Source organism: Trematomus bernacchii, unplaced genomic scaffold, assembly GCF_902827165.1.
Source record: "Trematomus bernacchii unplaced genomic scaffold, fTreBer1.1, whole genome shotgun sequence".
NCBI classification, from domain to species: domain Eukaryota; kingdom Metazoa; phylum Chordata; class Actinopteri; order Perciformes; family Nototheniidae; genus Trematomus; species Trematomus bernacchii.
This window is the reverse complement of record NW_022987828.1, coordinates 14,681,041-14,707,618: the sequence shown is the minus strand read 5'-3', so window position 1 is coordinate 14,707,618 and position 26,578 is coordinate 14,681,041. Positions and strand designations below refer to the sequence as shown.

The 26,578-nt window shown below is 40.8% G+C and overlaps 1 protein-coding gene across 1 annotated transcript in view; it reads right to left on the bottom strand.

The window, feature by feature from the left end:
* Positions 1 to 7,217: 7,217 nt before the first annotated feature.
* Positions 7,218 to 26,578, bottom strand: part of anapc1 (anaphase promoting complex subunit 1) — a 61,985-nt gene continuing 42,624 nt past the window's right edge. Inside the window, 16 exon segments of the mRNA XM_034152412.1 lie at positions 7,218 to 7,878; positions 9,821 to 9,952; positions 11,889 to 12,078; positions 13,400 to 13,495; positions 15,064 to 15,150; positions 16,471 to 16,609; positions 16,824 to 16,891; positions 17,507 to 17,584; positions 20,340 to 20,457; positions 20,906 to 20,992; positions 23,220 to 23,416; positions 24,462 to 24,609; positions 24,793 to 24,845; positions 25,562 to 25,636; positions 25,738 to 25,816; positions 26,230 to 26,312. Of these exon segments, the coding sequence (XP_034008303.1) occupies positions 7,751 to 7,878; positions 9,821 to 9,952; positions 11,889 to 12,078; positions 13,400 to 13,495; positions 15,064 to 15,150; positions 16,471 to 16,609; positions 16,824 to 16,891; positions 17,507 to 17,584; positions 20,340 to 20,457; positions 20,906 to 20,992; positions 23,220 to 23,416; positions 24,462 to 24,609; positions 24,793 to 24,845; positions 25,562 to 25,636; positions 25,738 to 25,816; positions 26,230 to 26,312 (1,758 nt within the window). The 3' untranslated portion in view covers positions 7,218 to 7,750.

The window sequence follows — 26,578 nt, the reverse complement described above, 5'->3', positions numbered from 1 at the left end:
AGATTTCAAAGGATAGAAAGAAGTTTAACTCTTTCTTTGTTGTGCTTTATTACATGTTGTGTCTCCTTGATAGTCTGCTGTGGTTTTATAAGGAAGCTGCTGTCAGATCAGAGTCCTTTAAAGTGTCCTTTGTGAGGTTGTTTATGTAAGGGGTTGAAACAAAACTCTCTCTGTACAGTCAGATGTGAGAGAAGCCAGTGGGTGAGAGGGCGTGATCATTATGACACTTTGCGGGGCTTATTGTGGAAACAAACAGGATTATTTTCCTATAGTCAGAACTCTTTTTTCCCACAGGCTCATACAGACACACGGTTATTAAAACACTCGAGGCTGTCTGTTTCACAACACATGCCTCGGTGTAGTCTGGGACACAACACAACTCCCACACTATTACACAATCCTACGCTCTGTTGGGCATTTAAATCTGATTGTGACTTTCAAAAAATGCAACGATAGAACGTTTAGATTACACACCACCTGTATTATAGATTCAGTATTGTGGTGATCTATTTAAAGTTAACCTCTATGACTACCCTCTACAGATACAGTAGTACAATAATATTTGTATTTTGGCGTGTTATTTGTTCTGCTATGTAGTTTTGTTTGTTTTTCGTTCCTTTCTCAATCTGCATTCCTGTCTGAGCTTGTGTTCTCACCACCAAGAGCTATTTTAAAGTAAGTACAGCATAATAAACTATCAACATACCAGTAGGCAGCGAAGGAGGCGAAGGACATGAGCCAAACTGAAAACTAATATTTTGGTAATGGGGTTTTGATTGTGGAAGTGCATTTAGTGATCTAATACCCTTGTAAAATGTTGGATCTCCACATTTTCTTTAGAGATGGCCTACGGACTGGCCATCGGGACGTTTGGTACTGAAGTGGGCCGGTCGGACGATGTGGGCCGGTCGGATAAGTCACTAGCACCCTCCCCCCCGTCGACAATTTACTAGCGGTATTTACTTGCGGTACCGAGGTGGGCCGGTCGGATAAGTCACTAGCACCCTCCCCCCCGTTGACAATTTACTAGCAGTATTTACTAGCGGTACCGAGGTGGGCCGGCGGTACCGAAGTGGGCCGCTCGAGAGTCCCGGGCTGATTTTTAGTCCCAGTCCGCCCCTGCCTACTATTGGAAAGCTAGCTCTAGTTAACAGGAAAGCCCCCAATATTACGGGTTATTCAATGTTCAAGGTCATCTTCATCCTAAAATATACAGAAATGAAAATGAATAGAGGCTGACAGGTTTACAGCAAGAATGGTGTACCTATCATTTATTTGGGATTTCATTTTAAAGTTCAACCTGAAAATATCAAACTCCACAATATTATTGTAATTTTAAAACTATTTTAGGCCAGCATCGATATAATGCTCGTATTATATAACTTTTAATTCCATAAAATAATGTCATTGACTTTTGTTATTGCAATGTTACCAAAAAAGGTAAATACTCGCAATAATTAGAATAGAAATAAAATAACCACACAACAAATAGAATAGCTCAAATTCACTCTTGGGCTTTGTTAAAAAAATACTCAATGACCAAATCTTATAATGGTTTTTACTCTGGCATCATGTTGGCGACAAACTAATGTATACAATAGGCACGTAAACACAATGCACAATATTGAGATGAGCAAACGCAATCAAGGTCATGTTAAAATACTGTGCAATAAGTCGTTATTAATGTGACAGACCTACAGGAACCCGGCTCACCAGAAGCAGGTTGTTCTTTGGAAATCAGGCTAATGTTTGTGGTTTTATATATTAGACTTAATCGGTTAATTTGACCTGGCCTAATTTCCTTCCCCTCGGTTCCTGAACACTCGACATTTTAATAAGTCACATTCGTGTCAAAAGTGTTCTCTATTTGAGTATTGCCGAGTGTTATCTGCTGGTGTACCACAATGAAACGAAGAACAGATAAAGTAAGAGTCAGTTTAGTTTCACTTTCTCTCTGTTTGAATTTTCTTTTGAATCTCTATCACAAGTTTCAACCAGGTCTGTGTGCCAAATAGGAAACATCAAACTATGATTCCAAAGGTTTAACCATGAGAACAGAGACGCCTGCAAGCTAATCCAGTTCCTGTTGACCCGGACTTTGCATTTACAGTTCATGTGAACACACACACACACACACACACACACACACACACACACACACACACACACACACACACACACACACACACACACACACACACACACACACACACACACACACACCACACACACACACACACACACACACACACACACACACACACACACACACACACACCACACACACACACACACACACACACACACACACACACCACACACACACACACACACACACACACACACACACACACACACACACACACACACACACACACACACACACACAGGTTATTTCACAGATTACACTCTGTGATACTGGAGACTGTAAAGCGTGGTAAACTCCGTGTGTGGCATGTTGGCACAGAGAGAAGCGAGGTCTATTGCGGTGGCAGGAGGCCGAATGATAAGATTGTATCTAATAACTACTTTAATGCCGAACATGTTCAAGTAAACTTTTTATCTTATTCATCTTTTGCCGTTTAATGTTTAATAGTATTTACCAGTCTTTCGTTTTGGAGCATTAAAGCTGCATCTAATCTTGATCTCATCTTTTAGGTGCAGCAGAACAAGCTAAAGAAATACAACATTGACCTTAATAACTTTAACATGTTAGCTCACAGTTTCCAAGTTAGACATCCAGCAGAGGAAGGGGAACATATAGTGCATTTTCAGTCAACACCATAGGTCAACACACACAGTCTAAAGTCAACATTATGTGTCCTGAGGTAAATATGATGATTAACCTGCAAGTGAAGCCAGCGCAAAGTGCTTTGAAGCTGCATTTTCTTTGGCCCTACTTCTGAACTGATGTATGAACTTTATTAAACATTTTCATTAAGAGTTTTTTGTCTTGATAGCTATTTTCAAGTATTCTTCATTACCTCAAATTGTTTACAATGTTGTTGTTTGTTGTTAATCTGTTAAGCCCACTGAGACAAACATGTTTTGTGATATTGGACTATATAGATTACCCTTGATTTGATCATGGTGTCCGTTCAGTGAATTGTGTCTCCATTTGGAGTAAAGTACACAATGGAGCAGTGAACGCATCAGACCGTGGCTACCTTGTGATTGAGAGGTTGCTACCTCGTGGTTTTCTGTTTTGGGTGACCTCCATGTCTTTGTCTTAAAGCTTCAATAGTGTTTTCAGTTCATGAAGTTCACTCTTGGGGCAGAAACAAGACTGTTAAATGTGAGTTTTCTTAAGTTAACTGTATTGACTGTTTTTTTTGTAGAAAAAAACAGTTATTTTTGACTGTACAGAGAAAGATGGTAATTTCCCCCATCACTTTTTCAATCACTCCAGGATCTGCTGTTGGCAATGATTCTAAAAATGTAAACATTATTAGCGCTCAAGAAAAAAGGATGCACAAACTTCCATTGTCACATACCACCAGTAAAATATCCACAAAGTAAGAGCACAACAGTGCTGACACAATAAAAAAGTATTATTGTTCAGGTCAATTTCCACCATAATAACTGATATAGTCATTAAAAGCCAGGAAGTACTTAGATATATATACATAACTACAAAATGTGCTTTTGTGGCAAAGTGAAAAATAAAGAACATGCAGTCAGGTCTAAAAGAAGTATTTCAAACTATAAAAAAGTATGAGTCATGTCTGGGGGATATTATAAGGGATTTTCCTAATTCAAATGCTGAGAAAAAACTTTGAGAGAAGGCTTTTTTTAAAGGAGATATGTCATGGCCATTTCCACTGATCATAATTCCATTGTTGAGGTCTACTAGAATAGATTTATATTGTGCATTTTTCCAAACTCACATGGTTTCTCATACAGCATCTCTGTAAACTACGTGTATTCACTGAATTTCACTCTCCGCCTTTAACGGCTCGTTGTAGCTCCAATAGCTCCAGCCCCCACCCTCCCTGTGAGCACAGTGTGCTCTGATTGGTCGGGACGTTGTGAATCGCGCTGAGCTCCGTGGAGGTGTTGTTTCCTTGTTTAGGATACATAGCGAAACACAGCCAAATTCATCCTGAGCACACACAAAGTCACAGCCGAAGTAAAAACAATAAGTGTGGCTTGATATTGAGTAAGAAAAAGGTTGATAAACGCTGTGAGAATGGGTCTGCAGAGAGAATTTCGCCGCGATCCCAACTGTCTGTTATCAGCCTGCAGCCAGGGAGGAGAAATCAGCTGAGCTGCCTGCTCCCTGCACACAGACGTGTGTGTGAGGAAGTCCGTGGATTGGTCAATTTGGACCAATCAGCGGGGGCTTAACGTAACGGCTCAGTCCATTTCGTTCCGGGTACGGGATTACATCATCCCGTACCCGGAAGAATCAAATGGACAATGACGTATCTCCAACGAGGAGTTTTGGGGAGGTATTTTCTGTGTTAGAGTTTTACTCGCTATAGGGTGTACTTTGAGGGTTTTGACTCTGCAGACCGTTTACATGCATAAAAACCTTCATAACACACAAGGGCACGGGTAATAACCAGAAAAGCATGACATGTCTCCTTTAATACTTTGCTCAGCAAAAAGCACAATGAAAATGCTAGTCCGCCCACATTTAAACACCAGAGCTTAACAGATGCTTCAAATCCTGTGCTTTGTTCGGCCCAAAAACCAGAGAAATTATCCCGGTATGAGGTAAGACTAACGACAGATAGAAAAGAAATCACTAGATCCTGCTTTTTGTGCAGCTAACCACTGACTACCATTCATAATAATGATGACCTTGGCTATAAGGTACTTTAATCAACTCTGACACTATCTAACTTTACGGTAAAAAATGTAAAAGTGCTAATTGAAAGACGTTGATGTGAGTGTGAGAAGCAGCTCTGTGTGTTGCAGCTCTGTGCGGAGGGTGTGTTTTGCTTGTTTGTTCGTGTGTTTACCATTTGCTCTGGAATGTCCTGAGCTGTTGTTTAGAAAACATCAAAGACTCGGTGCAAACACACACTGTATATCCTCCCACACGCTAGCTACATGACATTAAGGTTTCCAAACTCAGTTGGGCATCAAAATCCAAGACCTTTCGACGATTTTAAAAGTGAAAGGCAATTTGACACTGTGGGATCCCCTCATTCAGAATTATAGCAACTGTCTCCATGTTATAGGCCCTTATGCTGCGTTCATGCACCAGCAGGAAAGTCCCACATTCTTAGGTTTCATATTTGTTGGCTGAACACATCATTGAGGTCCAGCTGCATGAGAAAATTCAACAGTCTCACATAACTGTGCAAATGTATTCAAGAAAACACCCTGCCCCTGTGGACAATATCACATTACAAGCTGTGTGCATGTGTCCTGCTGTGTGACTGTATTTTTGGGACTTTCTAAATGCTATATGTGCCTTTTAAATGTCAGATAATTCCCATCGGTAACTTTTGTAATCTTTCCTGCACATAACAGAAGCAGTCTTTCCCCGTTTTTTACAAACTCTTATAATATTTGTCTGGGTTTTTGCAGCCCTCGCCATTTTAGGTTAAGTGGTTTAAATAAGCGTATTTTGGGCACTTTGGTCTGCTAAAATAAGTATTTGTTTATTGTTATTTTCATGAACTTGGTTTCTCGTTGTATTACTTTGCCTAAATAACATGCAACATTAGAGGCAAGCAGCTTCATTACAGGCCAGAGGCCTGTACTACGAAGCTGGTTCAACTTAACCTGGATATGTTGGAGTTAGCCGGTTGGCCTAAGCCAAAACATACGCGCTGGCGCTAAGCTGTACTACGACGCCGGTTATCAAGTGGATCGCTCAAGCCAGCCGTGTCCTATCTAGTTAGGTGCGCGTTCACATGAAAGGGGTGGTATTTGGAGCATTCGACCAATCTCAAACACGGACAAGCGTAGCGTACTGACAGCGCAGCGTCATACTTCCTGAATGAAAAGTGAACTTTAATATTAGTCAAATATGAAGAAGTTAAACTTTAAACATCCATGTCTTAAACACTTTATCCAGGATAAAAGCCACATAGCTGCACCTGCAAGGTGAATACAGCTGGTAAAAGAAAAAGTGTTTGAATGCGTACATTAACAGGTTTATGAAATCACTGCCCCGTCCAAGACACGAGTGGATCTGACTTTAATTAGGAGAATTTGACTCGAGTGTTTCGTCAACTTAATGTGTTGCTTAAAATAATACTTCTGCATACAGTATGTGACACTGTGAGTGTTGCACGGCCAGATACGGCTCAAGAAGCTGACTCAAATAAGGAAATATATGATACATTATGATGTGATATGATATGAATGATAATGGGACACATCTACGTCTGCACTCACAGTGCCGCGGACTGTACTTAATGTTACTCTGATCCGGTTACTTATGTCGTGGCAGATATTTAAGTAAGCTTTCTTAACGCTAATGTTATAATAGTCAGATTGCTCTGAAGATGGGAGGGGATATTCTATTAATTTTCACGTTCACACAGTCAGTTGATTTTTGCCGGCCGTCTTTCCTGCAACGGCAGTTTTTCTGTATTTCCTCTATCCTGTAATATGAATTGATCGCTTTAAACTCCGCACACGGAGCTCTGATTGGTCAGCAGGCAGTGCTTTCACTGAGTTGATCTCTTAGCCTGCCACCTAACCTGCTCCGGAGCAGGTTTGCCGCTCAGCATAAGTTACCATGGAAATCTAGCCTGCTAAAAAGAGAACCAGCGTCGTAGGACCGGAAAGCCCGAGATTTCCCTGAATTTAGCCGGCTAAGCGAAAATCCAGCTTCGTAGTACAGGCCTCTGATGATCAGAGCTGTCAGCAAAGCACAAAGCTATTTAAAGGTGTTATTTGGTTTGTTTGACAAAAACACAAACGCAATGAAAGACAACTTTTGTACCACTAAGTGCAAAAGAGTATATTCAGTCTTAAAAAAAGTGTTTTATTACAGGAGATCAGGAGACTCCCTTAATGCAGGGAACCACCTGGAAAACCCACAGTGAATTGTAATCGTAACCACAACGACATCTGTGTAAAATACTAAAGACATGATGGACGACGCTTTAAGAAGCCTGAGCAGTTTCAGCTAAAGTAGTGTAATTCAACTAAGCGGACGTACTATGAGTACAAATAAAAAGGAAGTCGTCCTGATCAGCACCAGAACTGGCTGACTGGGAAATGTAGACACATAATTACTCACAGTAACATCAAGTGTGCAGGTACTTTTTTTATTTGATAGCCCCTGTCTTCTCGTCGACAGAACACAGTGGCCTGAGCTCACAGGCAACATCAATACAACTACAGGCGAATCCTTCCATCGTGTACTGACCGGTCCTTTCTGTCCTTGTTTGGCGGTGGAGAAAATGTGTTTTCTGTTGGAACATTGAGGAAGAGGCACCCATCTAAAAAAAGTCACCGTACTGGATTTGTTGAACCAAAGAAATGGCACATGTGCTGCATCATTACTGCAGCCTAATGTCTTCATGCTGTAAAAAACTAACTAAATAGCAACATTATTTTACAAAACTCTACTAATTAGTGACTGAGAAGGAAACAAAGTCTGTGTTCTCCAAACAGTTCATCTCAAGAGGCAGGACAGCCGTTACGTTGTTCCCCTTCCTGCACACACTCACAGGTGTTACAGATATCAGATACTACCTGTGCTCGCAGTGGGAACGTAAGGTTACGAAGAGCACCTGTGAGAGGTAGCTAGCCAGGTGACTAGCACTGAGCATCGGGATCAAAATGCTTGCAGAGGGAATGCTCCGGAGGCAGAGCCCAGCAGGACGGGAACCAGTCGCAGTAGATCTCTGAGAGGGATCCTCAACTGGCTGCTACGAGACAACAAATCTCCCAGAGAGCTGCAGCCTGCAGAGAGAGGAGAGAGGAGAGAGGAGAGAGGAGAGAGGAGAGAGGAGAGAGGAGAGAGGAGAGAGCATCAGAAGAGTCCTGCGTGAGGATGTTGGGAATGGGATTGGCTTAAGGAGACACCAGACAGCTATGTGTGGTCATAAACAGTTAGTTATTATTGATTTTGAAATGATTGTATGCTCTCTTTGCCAAGTTATATCCTCCAGCAGAAAAAAACTAAAACATTACACGTTCAATTCAATCATGTAACTTGATAAAAGTAAGTTAATTCATTTGTAAAAGTACTTCTAATTTATAAATACTCTGTTAGTCTGAGATGGAGCTAGTTTTAAACTATTTGTATATCAAGTATACTGTAGGGTAGTGACGTGACAACCACAAGTTCAAACTTAGGGGAATCATTAGATCATTAATGCCAGAAGAAAGTTGACAAAGGTTTAGAACAAAGCACTTTGCCTAATCTTTGCCTTATTTCATATTTAACAGTTTATAATGACACAATCTGAGAAGTTTAAACAGCAAATGCTCGTTTGTTACTGTATAAAGTAACTTGTTGTTGTTGTTAGTTGGATGGTGGGAGATTCTAGCGAGAGATATGGATACAAAAAAGGTGTTTTAAACAGCAAGCCAAGCACACAGCTGATGCTGACAGCCCCGCTCCTGCCGCTCGCTTGCAGCAGAACACGCTCGAACATTTGCCGGGGAGACGCCTGGACAACAACAGCGATAGCTAAATGGGTGGCTACAGCTTAACATTGTGGAGGACGAGGGGCTGCGTTCAATAATTCGGATCACATCCAACGTGTTGACTGCACATCACAGCGAATTATTTTGACCCACAGTGGGAACTTCAGTCTCATGCTTTGACTGAAGATGAAGACAGAGGAGCGGCATTTCGCCGACAACTGTAAACAGGCTTGTCTGTTAGAGCAACTGGCTCAGTACAAAGAAGTACACCGGGTTGGGAGAGAGTGAAGAGAGAGAGAGAGAGAGAGAGAGAGAGAGAGAGAGAGAGAGAGAGAGAGAGAGAGAGAGAGAGAGAGAGAGAGAGAGAGAGAGAGAGAGAGCGAGAGAGAGAGAGAGAGAGAGAGAGAGAGAGAGAGAGAGAGAGAGAGAGGCTCCAGGTTGTTTGTGTTGAGAATATTCAGGAGAATATTTGTCATTGTTCCAATGATAATAAACAAACATTTGCATAAAGCATATTTGTCCACTCATATGTTGATAAGAGTATTAAAAACTTGAAAAATATTCCTCTAAGGTACATTTAGAACAGATAAAAAATGTGCGATTAATTTGCGATTAATCGCAATTAACTATGGACAATCATGCGATTAATCGCGATTAAATATTTGAATCGACTGACAGCCCTAGTATAAAGCAGCATAAAGTAGATATACTTATGTAAAGTACAAGTACCATCAAATTGTAGTTAAGTAAAACTCTTAACAACACTGTGGAACTCTCTCCCTAGAGTCCTCCGCTCTGCAGTCTCTGTAGAAGCTTTTAGAAAACTACTGAAGACCCATCTTTTTGCATTGGCTTTTGTTTCTACTTGAAATGTGTGTGATGTGTTCTGTTCTTATGTTTTTTCCTTTCAGGACTCCACGTGGTCTGTGTTTTGTTTTTATGTTGACCTTACATTTCTGCCTCATGTGGTTATTGTATTCATATTTCTGTGGTCTTCATTTTTACTTTTGTTCTTACTTGTGAAGCACTTTGTGAATTCCATTTCTGTTAAAGGTGCTATAATAAATAAACGTATTATTATTATTATTATTATTATTATTATTAAATGAAATACCTTTAGTTACTTTCACCACTGAGTAAGCTAACAGCAGCAGGAGTTGAAGAGAGCTTTTATTCCTGCTGTGTGAACCGGACGTGTTAACATGCAAATACACTCAGGTGAGGTTCAGTGAGAGGAGCGAGTGTGTCTTACTCTCCAGCTGAGTGTGTGTGTTCCTGAGGCAGGGGATGGAGCGGTACACCAGGAAGCAGGCCAGCGCCATGGACTGTCCGTTCTGAGGGAGGGCCTCGCCCCTCATGTAGGACCTCAACACTGAGCTGTTCTCTAGGAAACACAAACAAGGCACACAATGTTTTATCAGGTGTACCTACAGGTGGGATTTAAATAAATGAATGTCTTTTTTAAACAGGATACAAATAAAAGACACATTTAAAAGCAGGTTTCTGATTGAACGATAGAAGAAGAAAAAGGGTGTGAGATGTAAAAACATTTGATCAAACACGTTTGCTCACATCACTGTTTGCCAGTAAATACAATCTGCGCACAGGGAGGAAACTAGATGTATAATGCCTCATCTGGATTCATTTGGATTTTAAATAGAAACCAAAATAAAGACAGTAAATAATAAACAATTTTTTAAACACAAACTGGAACACTTGCAGCATTTTAAAACCATATAAACTAAAACTCCTCTAAACTGCATCCCTTAGGATAGTTCTCTGTCTGTAATACACTTCTAGTATTTTATCGAAAAAGAAAGACCTCTGAGAAAGACAAAGTAGAAACAAAAAATCCTACAAAACAGGATTGTATCAGAAAACCTATTTCATCATGTGTGACTTCCAGTCAAAAGCAACATTCCTGAAAGTTGATGTCAAGCTAGTTGCTAGTTTGTTTTTCCTTTGAAATGTCTGCCAAAGGCTTCATGAAACATGGAAGTAAAGGCATGTTTGAACTGTTACCATGACAGCAGTCACCTGTTTCCCACGCCTCTCAGTGTGCATTTATTATGTAAGTGTGTGGGTGTCTGTGTGTGTGTGTGCATGTGTTTGTGTGTGTGTGTGTGCGCAAGTAAGGTATGGAATGTGTGTTTGTTGGAGTGATACACAGTCTGTCAGTCATTATCGTGCTACACCCTTTACAGGAAATCCAGCTGAAACACATAGTCAACGATTCGTTTTCTCCACTCCCAATATGTGAATTCCTTTAGTTAATGTTGGCACATATGAAGAAATGACTCCTCTCGCTCGTCTGATCAACATTTATATGAGCTGTGAACTGTTTGAGGAAGGCTTTCTAACTTGTTGTGACTCTTTCAGCTCACGCAGGTTTCCTGTAGAGGGACTTTAACTCCCTGACCTGCCTGACCTTTAAAGGTCCCATGTCATGCTTTTCTGGTTATTACCCGTCCCCTTGTGTGTTATGTAGCTTTTTATGCATGTAAACGGTCTGCAGAGTCACAAACCCTCAAAGTACACCCTGTAGCAAATAAAACTCTAACACAGAAAAGACCTGTCTATGCTGCCCCAGAACGCCTCGTTGGACATTTCTCTTTTGCCATTGTTTACTTCTTGGGTATAGTGACGTATTTCAGGTACAGTGACGTATTTCGGGTATAGTGACGTATTTCGGGTATAGTGACGTATTTCGGGTATAGTGACGTATTTCGGGTATAGTGACGTAACGTAACGCAACGTATGCGGAGCTGTTACGTTTGGACCAATCCGCGGACTTCCTCACACACACACACTCGGCGGGACGTTGCGAGGCTCGCTGCTGCGAGGAGCGGGACACTGTGAGCTGGCTCACTGGTGTGGGGTCGGCGAGACAGCGAGACACCGCGGAACTCAGCCTGGGCACACACACAAACTCCCAGCCAGGCTGCGGGTGTGTGTGTTTCGGGCTGGGTTTCGCTGTGTCTCGCTGTCTCGCAGACGGCCACTGGGCTCACAGGGAGCCGTTTAGGACAGAGAGTGAATACACATACTATACAGAGAGGCTGTATGAGAAACCAATGTGAGTTTGGAAAATTGCAAAATATACATTTATTTTAGTAGACCTCAACAATGGAATTATGATCAGTAGAAATGGCCATGACATGGGACCTTTAAGAATAAGGAGTATATTACCCGTTTAAAAGCTTTAATGGGTTTTAAAGAGGCAATATTATGGTCATTTTCAGTACATATTTGGTATTTTGTGCCTCTTCTGTGACGTTTTTGATATGCCTTCCGATGCACACACACACACTCCTCCTCACCTTTGAGCCAGCTGTCCAGTGCCACATCCACCATGTTCTTCATGACGGGCAGGAACTCGGAGGTGAGCAGCGCGTCGTGGCGGTTGTTGGGCCCCCGCTGCACTCGGCTGTCCCACAGCTCCACCACCAGACGCATCTGCCACAGGGGGAAGGTCTGGAGCAGATCCCTCCGACGCAGAGCACCCACCGCCTGGGAGACAGCAGCGAGCACAGGGTCACGTACCGGCACATGGGAAGAAGGGAAATGGTTTTGGACAGTTTAGCATTTAAAGTGAGTCATGAGGTTGAGATAGAGGAGATGATATGTGTTAAACAGGGTATATGCAGGAATCCTGAAGTCAAATTGAATACCTTTTAAGACCTTTTTTAAGACCCTTTCCATACATTTTAAGACCTCATCGCCACTTCGAGTTCTAACCGGTTACATTGGCGACACACTATACCTCACATTGACTATATACAGTATTGATTGTCCTTCCTCCTTATCTTCCAACCATTTGGACGCAAACTTGCATTTCCCCATAACGATGTTGTTTAACAACCGGCGTAAACGGACCTTCGCGCGCTATCAAGCAGTGAGCGTGCGATGTCCTGTTCAGATGACGTCACATCCAACGGGATGCCATAAATAAACTACACAGAATCACACTACACACCTACGCAATGATTACATTCAGGCAGACTGTAGAATACAACCTCTTTGGACAATTGATATACTTATTGAAAACAAGCTACAAAATGTAATACCTTGGGAAATGCCGTTTAATACTTTTTAATAGCCTTAATTTTCGCTAAATTGATTTATCAACTTTTAATACTTTTTAAGACCCCCTGGACTCATCACATGTATCTCAACCTGATCAGAATTGTGTTTCAGTTGTGTAGGTCTGCAAAAAAAGACATTTACAAACATTTCCTCAGAAGCATAACTCCAGCTTTAGTAATGTTACAGCTGCATTTTTCTCTTGGTGAAAGTTTTGTATAAGTTCTGGTGTAGAGGTAGGCAACAATGAAACACAATAGCAACCAGCAAACAGCTTTTCATGCTTGACACTTCACAAAATCTTTAATCCCTAAATTGCAAGCGTTTTACATTTTGTTCTATCATTCTCTAAAGCATAGATGATTTTCAAATGATTTCAGTTCATTTCACTGCGGTTTGTAAATCCATTTTTGAAGACCAACAACCAAAAAACGTGAACTCCCCCTTTAACTACCAATTGTTCGTTAAGTTATTGTTGCTTGGTAAAGTGATGTACTAAATGGCGAGATTGTTTACAGTAAAGTTTACATATTTGTGTGTGTGTGTGTGTGTGTGTGTGTGTGTGTGTGTGTGTGTGTGTGTGTGTGTGTGTGTGTGTGTGTGTGTGTGTGTGTGGTGTGTGTGTGTGTGTGTGTGTGTGTGTGTGTGTGTGTGTGTGTGTGTGTGTGTGTGTGTGTGTGTGTGTGTGTGTGTGTGTGTGTGTGTGTGTGTGTGTGTGTGTGTGTGTGTGTGTGTGTGTGTGTGTTACCTGCTCAATAGCAATATAGGTGGGCAGCATCTCTGGACATTCCTGCGTCACACATTCATACAGCATCGCCGAGAACAACACGAGAGTATCATCTCTCTGTAAACAAATCACACACAGGTTAGGTGACGGTTCAAAACGTATAAAAGTTAAAAAACAACAGTTCCTAGAATCTCATATGCCAAGCTCATTTATATTTGATTTGAACCTATAGTTTATAGTTATTTTAAGGGATATTGTAGCTTGTTTTGGTGTGTAACAGTTTGAATGTTGGATGATGGTTTATGTTGGAAATAGTTTGCACATATGCTGTTAATCAGATAACTAACCTCATACGGAATTTGCGAAAAAGCAGCCAAAATATAACTTTTTCCTCATTTGTGAGCAAGAGTTCAAATTTCAGGAAATGTTTGGCATTTAAGTTCAAGAACTACTGACGTACCAGAAAGTGCATTTCATCTTAAGTTTTTTTCTAAACAGGCTTCCTATATACAAAATGAATGACTTCAAATTACCTTAAAGGTTTTGTGAATGAAACTGAAGGACTGAAGATTGCCATGTCATTACATTCAATTACCGAATGTTACGCTACAGAATGAGTAATTTTATTCCATTTCAATCTTCAATCTGAAACCAGTGAACTATGTGCAATCCAACTAATTAACCTTAAGCCGCCTCTTAACTCGGAAAATAAGAGTCAAGTGATTAATAAGCAAAGTGAGCATTTGTTCATGACAATCTATACAATCTATTTCAATTCTTTAGGTACTCAGTGAATCACATGTGCTATATATAGTCATTTGTGTTTAAGGCTGAAACATCTGCCCTCTTGCAGCATAAAAACCGTTGGTGCCTGCTCTCAGTGTTCTACATTTAAGTTCATTTCATTTTAAGTTTCCAAGCATTTTAAGGCAGCTGCATATCAGAGATTAATATTTTTTTTTGGGCCATTTAAGTCATGTTTAAATGTCTTTGTCTGGATATTTTCAAGATCTCCATCAACACCACAGACACCGGTGAAACTAGTTAGCTAATCCAGAGACAATTGTAATCTCTTACTTCATTACCTTTTACAAAACAATATGGAAACTCAAATAGCAGATGGCATGCAATCAAGGAGCAACAGTGGCCTCAGCTACATCTAAGGCGCTTTCACACCGGAGTACTTTTCCCCGTACTTTTCCCGTTTAGTTCCGATAGTTCCTGGGATTTTGCGTTCATAGCAAAACTTAGTTCATGAGAACTGTTACCCCCTTTTTAAGGCCTCCTAGAGAGGTGGTACTTTCCTGGGGAGAAAAAAGTTCCAATTTCTGATTGGCTGGGCGAATTGCAAACCGCGGCCCGTAAAACTCTGAAAAGTTTTGTGAAGCCGCCATTGTATTTGCTGGCATTAGCATTATTAGCATTAGCATTAACCCCGCGCACCAACGGAGAGAGAATAACTTATGGCTACACAAAAAAGAACATGGGAGTGGTGGAGATGAGGAGGTGTCGGCGTTCTGGCGATTTACTCGGAAGGCTTCAGTAGAAGCTGCTGGGAGTCCCAGCAGCTTCTACTGAAGCCAGTCCCCAACTCCATGGGGGAACTCCATGGGGGAACTAAGTGCTGGGAACTAAGTACGGCAAAGTACTTGGTGTGAAAGCGGCTATTTGTGTGTAAAACTCACTTGTTTTATTTCTTCAGATGTTTTACAGAAGAACTCTGCAAATGAGACCAAGGCCGGCTCTGAGGTGAACGTAGAGATGGCTTCAGGCTGCAGAAACACACAAGAACATTTCACAATTATTTTATTGAGACAGCACATAAATAAAGTATAGAGAAGCAAGGAAGGTTACAAAAGAGGAAGGTTACAAAAGAGGAAGGTAAGGAAGAAAAGGGTGCCACAAACGTTGGTCAAGACACTGAAGAATGAATGCATAAAAACAAAAAGAGAAAGGGGAGAAGGACACAGACAAAGAGAGGAATAAAACAGTAATGTTTTTGTTGGTATCCCTGCGGACCTGCAGGTGTATTGACAGCTCACACTGAGGCCATCAGGAAACCAGTAATAGTCTGTCAAACACACAGCGGCCTGCGTTACCTGTAGTGACAACCTGCCAACACCGGACACATCCAGCCACTGGAGAGGGGGTCAGTTCAGTTCAACTCACGGCTATTTATAGCTGGTTATTAGTGCAGATTTAGGTTTTTAAATGTCTCTCAAACCCGGGTATATTAAATGCAAAACTAAGGGCATTTCAGACCTGTAGTTTGTTTGACATCAACGACATGTGAAAAACCAATTCACATTGTTAGTGATAAACTGTTCGATGTAATCTATTCTGAAAAAAATTATAAAGAAAAAAAGGAGGGGTCTGAGCTCATGCGGGACCCGGCAGCTACTGTCTAAACTAAATACTGCAGTGATGAAACGCCATATCATGGATTATCAAGGATCATTTCTGAAACAGTATGGAGCTCAAAGGCTTTCTCTCTTGCCGGTTATACCACAAGGTGAGGTCCTTTTTATTTCCTGCTTCTTCACACACATGCTCTCCAGTACAGGTTAGCTCTGAGTGTTAGCGATGCTAATGTAAACACCGACCATATTACGTCCAAAACAGTCGGGCATTGTTTCTGATAGCAACGTTTCTGATAGTGCCGTGGGTCCACATTTCAGATATTACGTCATATCGAACGCAAATCTGGATCAGCTCCGTTGTAGCCCCGTTTTTAGAGATTTGGGTACGGAGGAAAAGAGAGAGGGTTTTATTTTCTGACGCTGCGTGAGTTCCCCGACACACCGGGGACACATATTTATGTATAAAAGACATCAAACAGTGCATTTTGCATGATAGGTCCCCTTTAAATAAATGTACTTTAATTGGAAATTAATCATGTGTGGTCTCCTTCTTTTGTCCGTCCTTGAGCCACGGCGTGACAACATCTGGACGTATTAAATATAAAGCCCCAACTAAGACACAATAATAGACACACAGAGGATAATACAATATGTATCCCAGTTATATCCTCATAGCCCTACAAAACTAAATGGACTCTACTGATATTGGTAATGTGATATCCATGTGTGTACCTTGAAGGCTCTGACTCCAGAGTTGCGGTGGTTGACGGTTGAAGCCAGCAGGCTCTTCCAGCCCTGAGGGTCGTCCTTGTAGGGCAGCTGTCCGGCCCGCAGCTTCACGTACAACACGCCATCTCTGCACAGGATGGACCTGAGGGACAGGTAAGTATTCAGAGAGAGGTTGACCTTTACATCTGACGACTCATTGGTCAATACATGAGATCAAAGCTTCCCCCGGGATTCTGCTAATCAATCTGTGGCACAAAAAGACGAAGTGGGTCCCTAGACATTTTCACACACTGTCTATTTAGTGGTTTTTATTTGACTGATTAGATGCAAGCACTGTTGAATCCCTCTATACTTACTTTAGATGCTGTGTTTCTTTGCTGAGGTCTACGGAAAGTTCCCAGTATCTCGGCCCCTTTACCTTTACCTGCAATAAAGAAATTAACACACACATCAGAAAATAAAATAATTAATAAATGGGGGTATGCCTTGTTCAAACCATTTGAGTAATTAAAGGTGGGGTAGGTAATTTTGGAGAAACCAGCTCGAGTGCACTAGAATTTGAAAATACACAGCCGGAAAAAATCTGCCACTTCCTTATAGAGCCCCTCCTCCAACAGACACGTACGCGCACATGAACAATGAGGGCACGAGATAAGTTTGTGCACAGATGGAAGGCTGACAGGCAGGTAGGCCATCCAGTTATTTTAGCCGGGCCGGCTAAAATGATTGGTCGTGCTTTTTACAGTATTACGGCTTCCACAGATGATATTTTTTAATGGATTTTTTGTCAAAGCACTTCAGATATTCATTGCTATCGGGATGTTAAGAGCATTCCATGGAATATAACAAAAAGTGTATCTCGAGCCGGTTTCTCAAACTTACCTACCCCACCTTTAAGTGAATGATGCCGTTTATATTCTTTTCGCGTTTATCAATATCCTTCATTCATATCAAATAGCTAGTCCTCAGTAGAGAGGGAGCTACACTGAACAGTGTCGTTTCTACTAGACTCTGTCGTCCAGTTGTTCTCAGGATTTACCTTTTTGAGGAGGTGCAGCTCAGGAAGCATGGTGGGAGCCATCAGTTCTACAGTCGTCTCGTCGTACCACTTTGTCTTCTAAAACAATAGAAAATGGCGTCATTGCAACATACAGAAGAATGCATAGTTTAACTCTCTCACAGCTTAAAGTGAAAGGTCTGCATCAAAGCTGGACTGATACCCAGTGTGGCTTCATGTGGCATTGCCTTACTCTATATAGCCATGCTGTGAGTATTGCTTTTGTACTTTATCAATGAAAGAGAAAAAGAGACCATTTGGTTTAAGAAGCAGTAAAACAAAATAGCTGGAGGCCAAAAACAGACTCTAGATAAACAGAACTTCATTGATGTAAAGATGTTTTCATTTAATTTAATTCAGATTGAGTCGAACTGTCTTTAATGTCCATGCTGGACTTGGTCCTGCTGTTACACAGTAGATAAAAACAAAGCAGTGACGTAAGCACTGATGATGTTCACAGTGTCACACTGAGCTTTCAGATATGAATTAAATTGAGGTGAGGCATGCTCTCAGAGGTGGTCCTGACTTCCTCAGTTTGAGTTTATCCTGGGATGTCTGTTGCATATTTATCTCCCCCTCATTTCCTGTCATCTCTGTATCTGTCACAAAAATGGCATAAACCTTGGAGGTGCTGCTAATTCACTTTCCTCTCAAATATGTTTCCACATGATCTGGGATTTATATTTGCAAACTTACAGTCACAGGCTTCCAATAAAACTCCACCTACAATCCCATTGGTTTAGAAACAGTTCGACTATTTTCGGTGTTTCCCATTTTCTCTAAAGGTCAGACATTTTACTTTAAGCACACAGCCACATGGATGATTGTTTCTCAAACATTAAATAAGTATTGTGAAAAACTTGAAGGTATGGCTTAAAATCAAAATACTTCACAACTACAAAACTTCAAGCAGCAGAACCTCACAGTGCTTCTAAAACAAAACAGATTGCTCAAATAGCCTCATCTAAAAAAAGCAGCATGAAAACCTCACTGAGGGAAATGTAGAAATGACTGTTCCTGTAATTCAGGAGCTATTTGCTGCATCTGTTAAGACACAGCTACAGTATTGCAGCAATTGCTGTTGAAAGTGCATGTTTTAAAAGCTGATGCACTTCACATAGACTGGAGGATAATAATAGCAGGGTAAAAATATCGAACACATGGAAAAACATCTAGTTCTTATTTAACCGTCTAATTTTCTGGTCGAACATTATAACGGGTTGTTGTTTTTATGAAAGAGTCTCCAAATATGGAAAGAGTGGTGACAGAGCGCACGTGATCTGAATGAATGGACACACTGTGCCACTTTGGAGACGCAAAACCGGAAGTCTGAACCACATTGGCTCCAACTGGCACAAAGAGGCACCATGACTCCTCGTTCGTTTCACTGGAGGGCTTTTGGATTTTAATAGATGCCGTTTTTCAGAGCAATCCCAAACAGTTTTAAAGACTTTTCCTGACCACTAATCTTACTGCAAACTACTGTGCATGTTTCTGAAAACACATTGCTTGTTAAGAGAGTTCGTTACAGAGCTTCCTTAGATTGTAATCTGTTAGCAGCGCACATCAAATGCATTTGTTATCTAAACGGCAGCAAGTGAACTATATTCAAGTTATGATCGTTTTAGTGTTAACAACTAACTCTGTAGTCATGTATTTATTTTGAGCAATGTATTAACCATTTCATTGTTGTTGTATTTCATATTTAATTGTATTTGTAAGTAATGATGTGGAGATTCCCCATGTACATTTGTGTGTATTTACAACCCCAGAAAAGACAAGGCAATTGGGAATCACATAAAACACGTAAATCTACTGCTTTACCCCACAAGTAAAGCATACATGTGGATGAGATGCCACAGTGTAGTTGTGCCAACTGTGTTAGTTTATTTAAGGTAACAAGTAAAGAGCTGGTCTTTGCTTGAACAAAATGCACTAATTACACATGCAGTTTGAGGAAGCTGTCCAGCTAAATAGAAAAACAGAAAAATATTTTTGGCTTGAAGGCGGGAGGGTTTTTTTTCTCTCGACTACATTACAGTTTGTGTTAGCATGTAAGCGTGTGTGTGGTTGCATGTAAAAAAGCTTGTCAAGAGGAAATGCAGATATTGACAACATGTGTGACAGAGATAGAGAGCAATATAGAGAGAGGAAGGAAGTGCATGCTATCATACAGAGAAAAAAAATATGTTACTTGAGTGTTTGGTCATGTTTCACTACACATATTAAACAAGGGAACAAAGGCTTCAGTCAAGCATGTTAGCTTGTAGATTTTGGATGATGAAGGTACTGCCATGGTGAAGCAATGCTAAAAAAGATTGCTCTATACTTAAGCACTGTAAGGACAAGAGGGAATGACCAGTTCAGAGAACATTACACACAGAAAGAAGAAACATGTTAAAAATAATCATGGTGTGATTTTTGAATAGGTTTTGTACCAAACAAGGATTTTTTATTAAGTCTGTAGATTAACATTTGTAGGCCAGGACTTCTCTGCAGTACCACAATACCTTTTCCAGATTTATTTTCACATATTTTGGAAATTGCACTAGTCCATATTGCAATTATGATAACATTTAAATTAACTGTGCAGCCTTATTTGTGTGTAGCTGTCAGTGTGACCTGATGTACGTAAGGTTCAAGGTTCAAGGTTAGTTTATTTGTATAGAACATTTTAAGACACAGAGGCAATTCAAAGTGCTTCACATAGGCATTTCAAACATAATAATTCATAAAAGCGATTAAAATATTGGCTGCAGCTAAAAGTGCAATGATAAGGCACGGTTAAAGGATCTCAGGATAGGCTGCAACGTACCTTGTAGGTGACCTCTAAGAGGGCGTAGCAGGGCTTCAGAGAGTCCACGTCCACGGGCACCAGCAGCCGCGGCTCTGCAGCCAGAACAGCCAGGTGCCGCAGGGCCTGCAGGTGGTAGCTGCAGGCAGACACACAACATCAACACTCTGCTAATGACTACAGTAGTAGTTTAGTATCTTTCAATGAAAAAACTAAGAGAGACACAGTATCACATTCAAAGAATAACAGACATGTCATTATCTTTGCATGATGGAAGCTTCTCTATTACAAAAACAACTGAAAAACCTGCCGAGTTTATAAATAATGGTATCACATATTTTAGTTTTTTTTAAAAGGTTTTAGGAATAACCTTTTGGGGAAAAACTTGATCGACTGACTGAAGTATTTTGTTAATATCTTAAATGTCTTTCACCCAGCATCAATCATAAACAAAACGTTCCTTTATAAAGCAACTACATACACAATTTGACCGAGGTCTTTTTATTACAGTGTGTGTGTGTGTGTGTGTGTGTGTGTGTGTGTGTGTGTGTGTGTGTGTGTGTGTGTGTGTGTGTGAGTGTTCTCACCGGTTGTCGGTGCTGTGAGCAGGAAAGTGTGGGTACAGGGCGCAGAGCAGAGCGGCGATGGCTGAATTGGAGGTGCTCAGGGTGTACCTAACAGACAGAATCAAACACAAACACTGAAAATACACACCGGACACACACATATATATTACAAAATTACAGTGTTCATTATACAAATAAATGCAGGACTGTCTTTTTCACCCTCAACAGCAAGTTTTAAAAGAGTCCATATAAATCCCCTTCTTTATGAACGCTCTGCTCTGTTAGTAAAACCAATTGTGTGCTATAATCTAGTTCACGTCATCACATGCCACACCAGAGCCTCTTAAACATTATAATTGGCAGTGTGTACTTTGACTAATGGAGTCATTATAATAAAGTTGGATCAGACAATGAAGAGATTTTGTACATGCAAGGTTAATTGTGAGGGTACTTTCATTTTAAACAGTCAACTCAGGTAAAGCCTGTTGCTCTTAAAATAAATGGCTACTTGGAGAATCTTTAGCATGGTTAAGAGCTTTAATCACACTGAATATGACATAACTATTTTTCCCCAGAAGAGAACGGTGTGTTATTTATGGTGAAAATAAACAGGCATGTTTTTCAGACTTGGGAATTCAAAACAGTTACTAACAAACAAACAAACTTCAACTGACAGTGTTGATGGTTAAAAAAGTCAAACAAATAGCAGATGCTGCTGCCATAACTGCACATCGGGGCTGTGTGGTATCCAGTAGCTGGGGACATGTTGAGTTATAAGTGCCTGCTGTGGAATTATCTTCTCGTATCTGTATCAAATTAACCTTTCATAAATTTGGTTCAAAACGAAAAATGGTGTTCAGTGAGAAGATTTTAAAGCAAATCTTTTGGCAGTCACTTCATGAATACAAGAAATAAGCTAATATAGACCCACAGTACTCTGTAGCTAGTATCAGTCTGAATGCCATGTATGGAATGGAAAAAAAAGTAACTTTCAGTTCAGTTTCCGTCTTAAAAAAGCCCAAATAAATGGGAAAAGGGAAGGGAAACTTACTGAGCAGACAGAAAGAGAGACGCAGTGAAGTAGGGGAGGAAGGGGGAGGAATAATTAAAAGACACAAAAAAAGAACTAAACAGAAATAAAACTACATGACTCATTAGCATAGGAAAAACAAAATAATTAACAAAACTGTGATGTGGCCATAATGATGAAACGTGTGGAGGCAAATGTAAACAGATATTTTTGATACAAACGGGTGCAAGACTGAATGACAGACGTGGACAACAAAGCAGCGTCAACTTTAACCTCTGCAGACTCGCTCTAACACTCATCATAAATACACACAAAAGGTGCATGACATTCAAACCGAGTCCCTGCAGCTGCGTGGACTTTCAGATGATTGGTCGTAAACAATACATGATCCGAATGAAATGAAAAGGTTGATCTGATTACGGCTGTAGGTGGGTAAACATTTGCAACATGTAATGAGAGAGCAGGAGCCATTGTTTCTATGGAAAATACACAGGCCAAGGTCAGTGGTTTGAAGAACCTGGCGCGCGCGTGTGTGTGTGTGTGTGTGTGTGTGTGTGTGTGTGTGTGTGTGTGTGTGTGTGTCATTCATTATGCACCAGACAGCAGTCAAATAAGGATTGTTTGTATTTGTGTGGCCAACCCATATTGTGTGTGTGGGAGCTTTACCTGATTCTTTCCAGAAAGTCCCAAACTAAACACAAAAGTGTGTTTATGTAAGTCTGCAATCCGAGTCCTCTAAGCACACAGCAATGCATGCTCCATATGACAGCTTACATGTAGACGTATAATTAACCTTTATGTATTCAACAAGAATCAAGAGTCAATGTATATTTATATGAGTAGCTGTATCACCTTTTTGCTAAAAAAGTATGATGAATTATTCTTTTACATCATGGGCATTCACTGTTGTCGACAAACTATCAACTGTGTGTTTGTGTGTGCGTGTGCGTGTGCGTGTGTGTGTGTGTGAGAGAGAGACAGAAAGAGAGAGAGACAGAAAGAAAGAAATAACTAGAAGTAGTTATAAATATGACATTTCAACATTTGTGGAAATATATCCACTTTCTCTCTCGCAGAACGAGCTGTGTGTGTGTGTGTGTGTGTGTGTGTGTGTGTGTGTGTGTGTGTGTGTGTGTGTGTGTGTGAGAGAGAGACAGAAAGAGAGAGAGACAGAAAGAAAGAAATAACTAGAAGTAGTTATAAATATGACATTTCAACATTTGTGGAAATATATCCGCTTTCTCTCTCGCAGAACGAGCTGTGTGTGTGTGTGTGTGTGTGTGTGTGTGTGTGTGTGTGTCTCACCTGCCACCTCCCAGGAACAGCAGGCCCAGTGCCATGTGGTGAGCCATGTGGAAGCCGTAGTTCATCTCTCCGCCGGTCCTCTTGTGGAAGAAGCGACAGAGCTGCAGGACCTTCAGGTTCCCGGTGCCGGACATCACCATGGACATCGCCAGCAGAATCATGGACAGGCCGGTCTGCAGGTTGTAGTAACCCGTCTGCTGATTTATCCAGAACACAATATGACAGGCAGAGAAAGAGAGGGCAAAGCAGAAATATAAAATAATCATTATTTAAAGTAAAACTATGTGAGCACTTTCATGACTGTGATCACCTCCTATTCTTGTGTATGGCCCTTCTTATAATAGATTAAAGTAAAACGGTAAATATATATAATATTTAGGTATTAAAAATAATAGACTAATAGTATATGTTGATGTCTATATAGAAGAAGATGGACCTTTATCAAATGCAGTCGTACACACACACATGCGTTTTTTTTATATAGGTAATACAGTACACACAGTACACACTTTTTACAACATGCACATACATATACAAATACACACAGTTATATGCACACATGCACATGCAGTTGAGAGGTCAGAGCGGAGGCAGCCAGTCTAGCTGGTGCCAGTGAGCAGTTGGGGGTTAGGTGCCTTGCTCAAGGGTACTTCGGCAGTGGCCCAGGAGGTGAACTGGCTCCTCTCCAGTACCAGTCCACACTCCGTATTTGTTTTGGTCCGATCGGGACGTGAACCGGCGACCCTTCGGTCCAAAGTCCAATCCCCTACAGACTGAACCACTGCCGCCCCTATATTATGTTATTACACTGTATTCATTGTAATATAAACCTTTTTTTACATTTCAACTTATGTTAGTTGTTTTCTCCCTGGTATGAATATATTATTTTGATTCTTAATAATAATAATAATACATTTCATTTATATAGCACACTTTAAAACAACGTAATCTCAAGGTGCTTCACAAAGCTATAAGGAGAAAATAATAAAACAAATAAAATACAAAGATATCTAAGGAGCATATTGAATAAAATATGGTAATATAAAAAAAAGGTTAAGAGCATAAAAGGTTAGAATAAAAAATAAATAAAGTAAAGGACAGTCAGTAAAATGCTGTGCGGAACAGGTGGGTCTTGAGGCATTTCTTAAAAAGTGATGCAGAGGTCCGTATGTTCTCTGGAAGCTGATTCTACAGACGTGGACCCAGCACTCATAAGGTATACAAACTCATTCAAAGACTTACAACTGCAGCTGTACCAGCGAAGGACATGATCTTCATGAAGTTTCGCGCAAACTCGTAAAGGCAGTCAAAGGCGTCGGAGTTGGCAGAGCCGGCAAAACGCAAACCCAACGCCATGCAGGCCCCGGCTGTGATGTAGTCCTGAGCTTGGCTGACAGAAACAAAGAATATAATAATATCAGTAATGGCGGTGAGAAACTGCAGAGACTTTTGCTACCACAACTACAGAAGCTAGTCATATAAAGGAATCATGGATTAGGCAAAACTCAGCTGAAAGAGGTTTAACCAAGAATTCATATGAAATTAAATGCCAGTGTTTGGCTAAAATACTCACGCCATTGTCTCCATGTTAATGTCTTCTGAAGGGACAAAGGTCCCCCTCATGATCTGGAATGAAAGCAAATGTAGATACTTTCTATGGACAGTATCATGTGACTCATTATTTGACATTTTCTCATTTTTAAATGGGGCTCACAAATCGCCCATCTACTCCACACACACACACACACACACACACACACACACACACACACACACACACACACACACACACACACACACACACACACACACACACACACACACACACACACACACACACACACACACACACACACACACACACACACACCACACACACACACATCACACACACACACACACACAGCACACACACACACACACACACACACACACACACACACACACACACACACACACACACACACACACACACACACACACACACACACACACACACACACACACACACACACACACCCACACACACACACACACACACACACACCACACACACACACACACACACACACCACACACACACACACACACACACACACGATGTATTCAAAATAACTGTCTTTTATTCGTGTAAGAAACATCCATAGCCATTTGACATATTAACTGGACAGAAAAAGCAAAACATAATTCGAAACAAGTATATTAAGTTCTAACCAACTACGGTGGCATTAACCTATAATATCAATCTTTAAGAAGCACCAAGAAATTGTAGAAGTCACAGTAACTTTGCAGCATCACAGCTCAATAGTGTGCGTATGTTTGGTACGTGTGTATTTTCTCACCTGGGGTATGTTACTCTTGACCCACTTAGTATTTGGGAGGATTTCATCCCACATTATAATACACCGAGCAAGAGTCTGAGAGGAGAGGGAAGAAGGAGGAGAAAGACAGGTATACAACATTATAGAAAGGTGGGAAGAATGATCACACACACACACACACCTAGTGGCACACTAACCCTCAGCAGCAGAAACTCTGGCTTGATGAAGTCCAACAGGAACCAGGTGTCTGGAGGTTTCAGCCAATCAGCGATGGACCTAGTGGACAGAAGCAGGAAGAGACGAGGAGGTGTTAATACCTTCCTTCAACACCCTCTCAGCCAATAGATAGAGAGCATCAGACAGGAACCTCTTGACCAATAGCTGAGTATTGTTATTCTGTACAACTAGACTCACTGTTAGGATGTTCTTCTCACTTTGTACTTTCCATGCATTTATTGCCAAAGCATAATTTCTGTACTATATTTGTAAACCTAAGCGTCAGGGATAAAGTATGATGGATGATTCATTAACCACCAAACAATCTGCTATTCGGCACTATTAGTGGGCACTATGGGATAATGTCTGGCAAGTTATTTATTTAAGTGCACAAAGAGGGAAAAAGCATCAACTAGTCAACATATGGAAAGTACAAAGATACATTTGATGTCTTTTTTTTGGTCTTTTCTCACTTGTTGTTGGTCTTGAGGTAGATCATGGCGAGGGCCAGCGTTGCCCCTGGACACGTCACGTCTACATTTATAGTGTCACCCTCCTGAAACAAACATTGATAACATTAGGAAAAGCAAAAATAACAACATTTCAAAATGACAGTACCTCCAATCTTTGGCAGTTCTATACTTTAATCTCTTGGTACTAATAAACAGATATAAACAACAATGACAAATGCTATAATGATAGTGTTATGAATTATTTCCTTGACTTAAATAAATAATAATAATAATAATAATAGATTACATTTGTATAGCGCCTTTCAAGGGACCCAAGGCCGCTTTACATGGTGAACAAACAAACAAACAA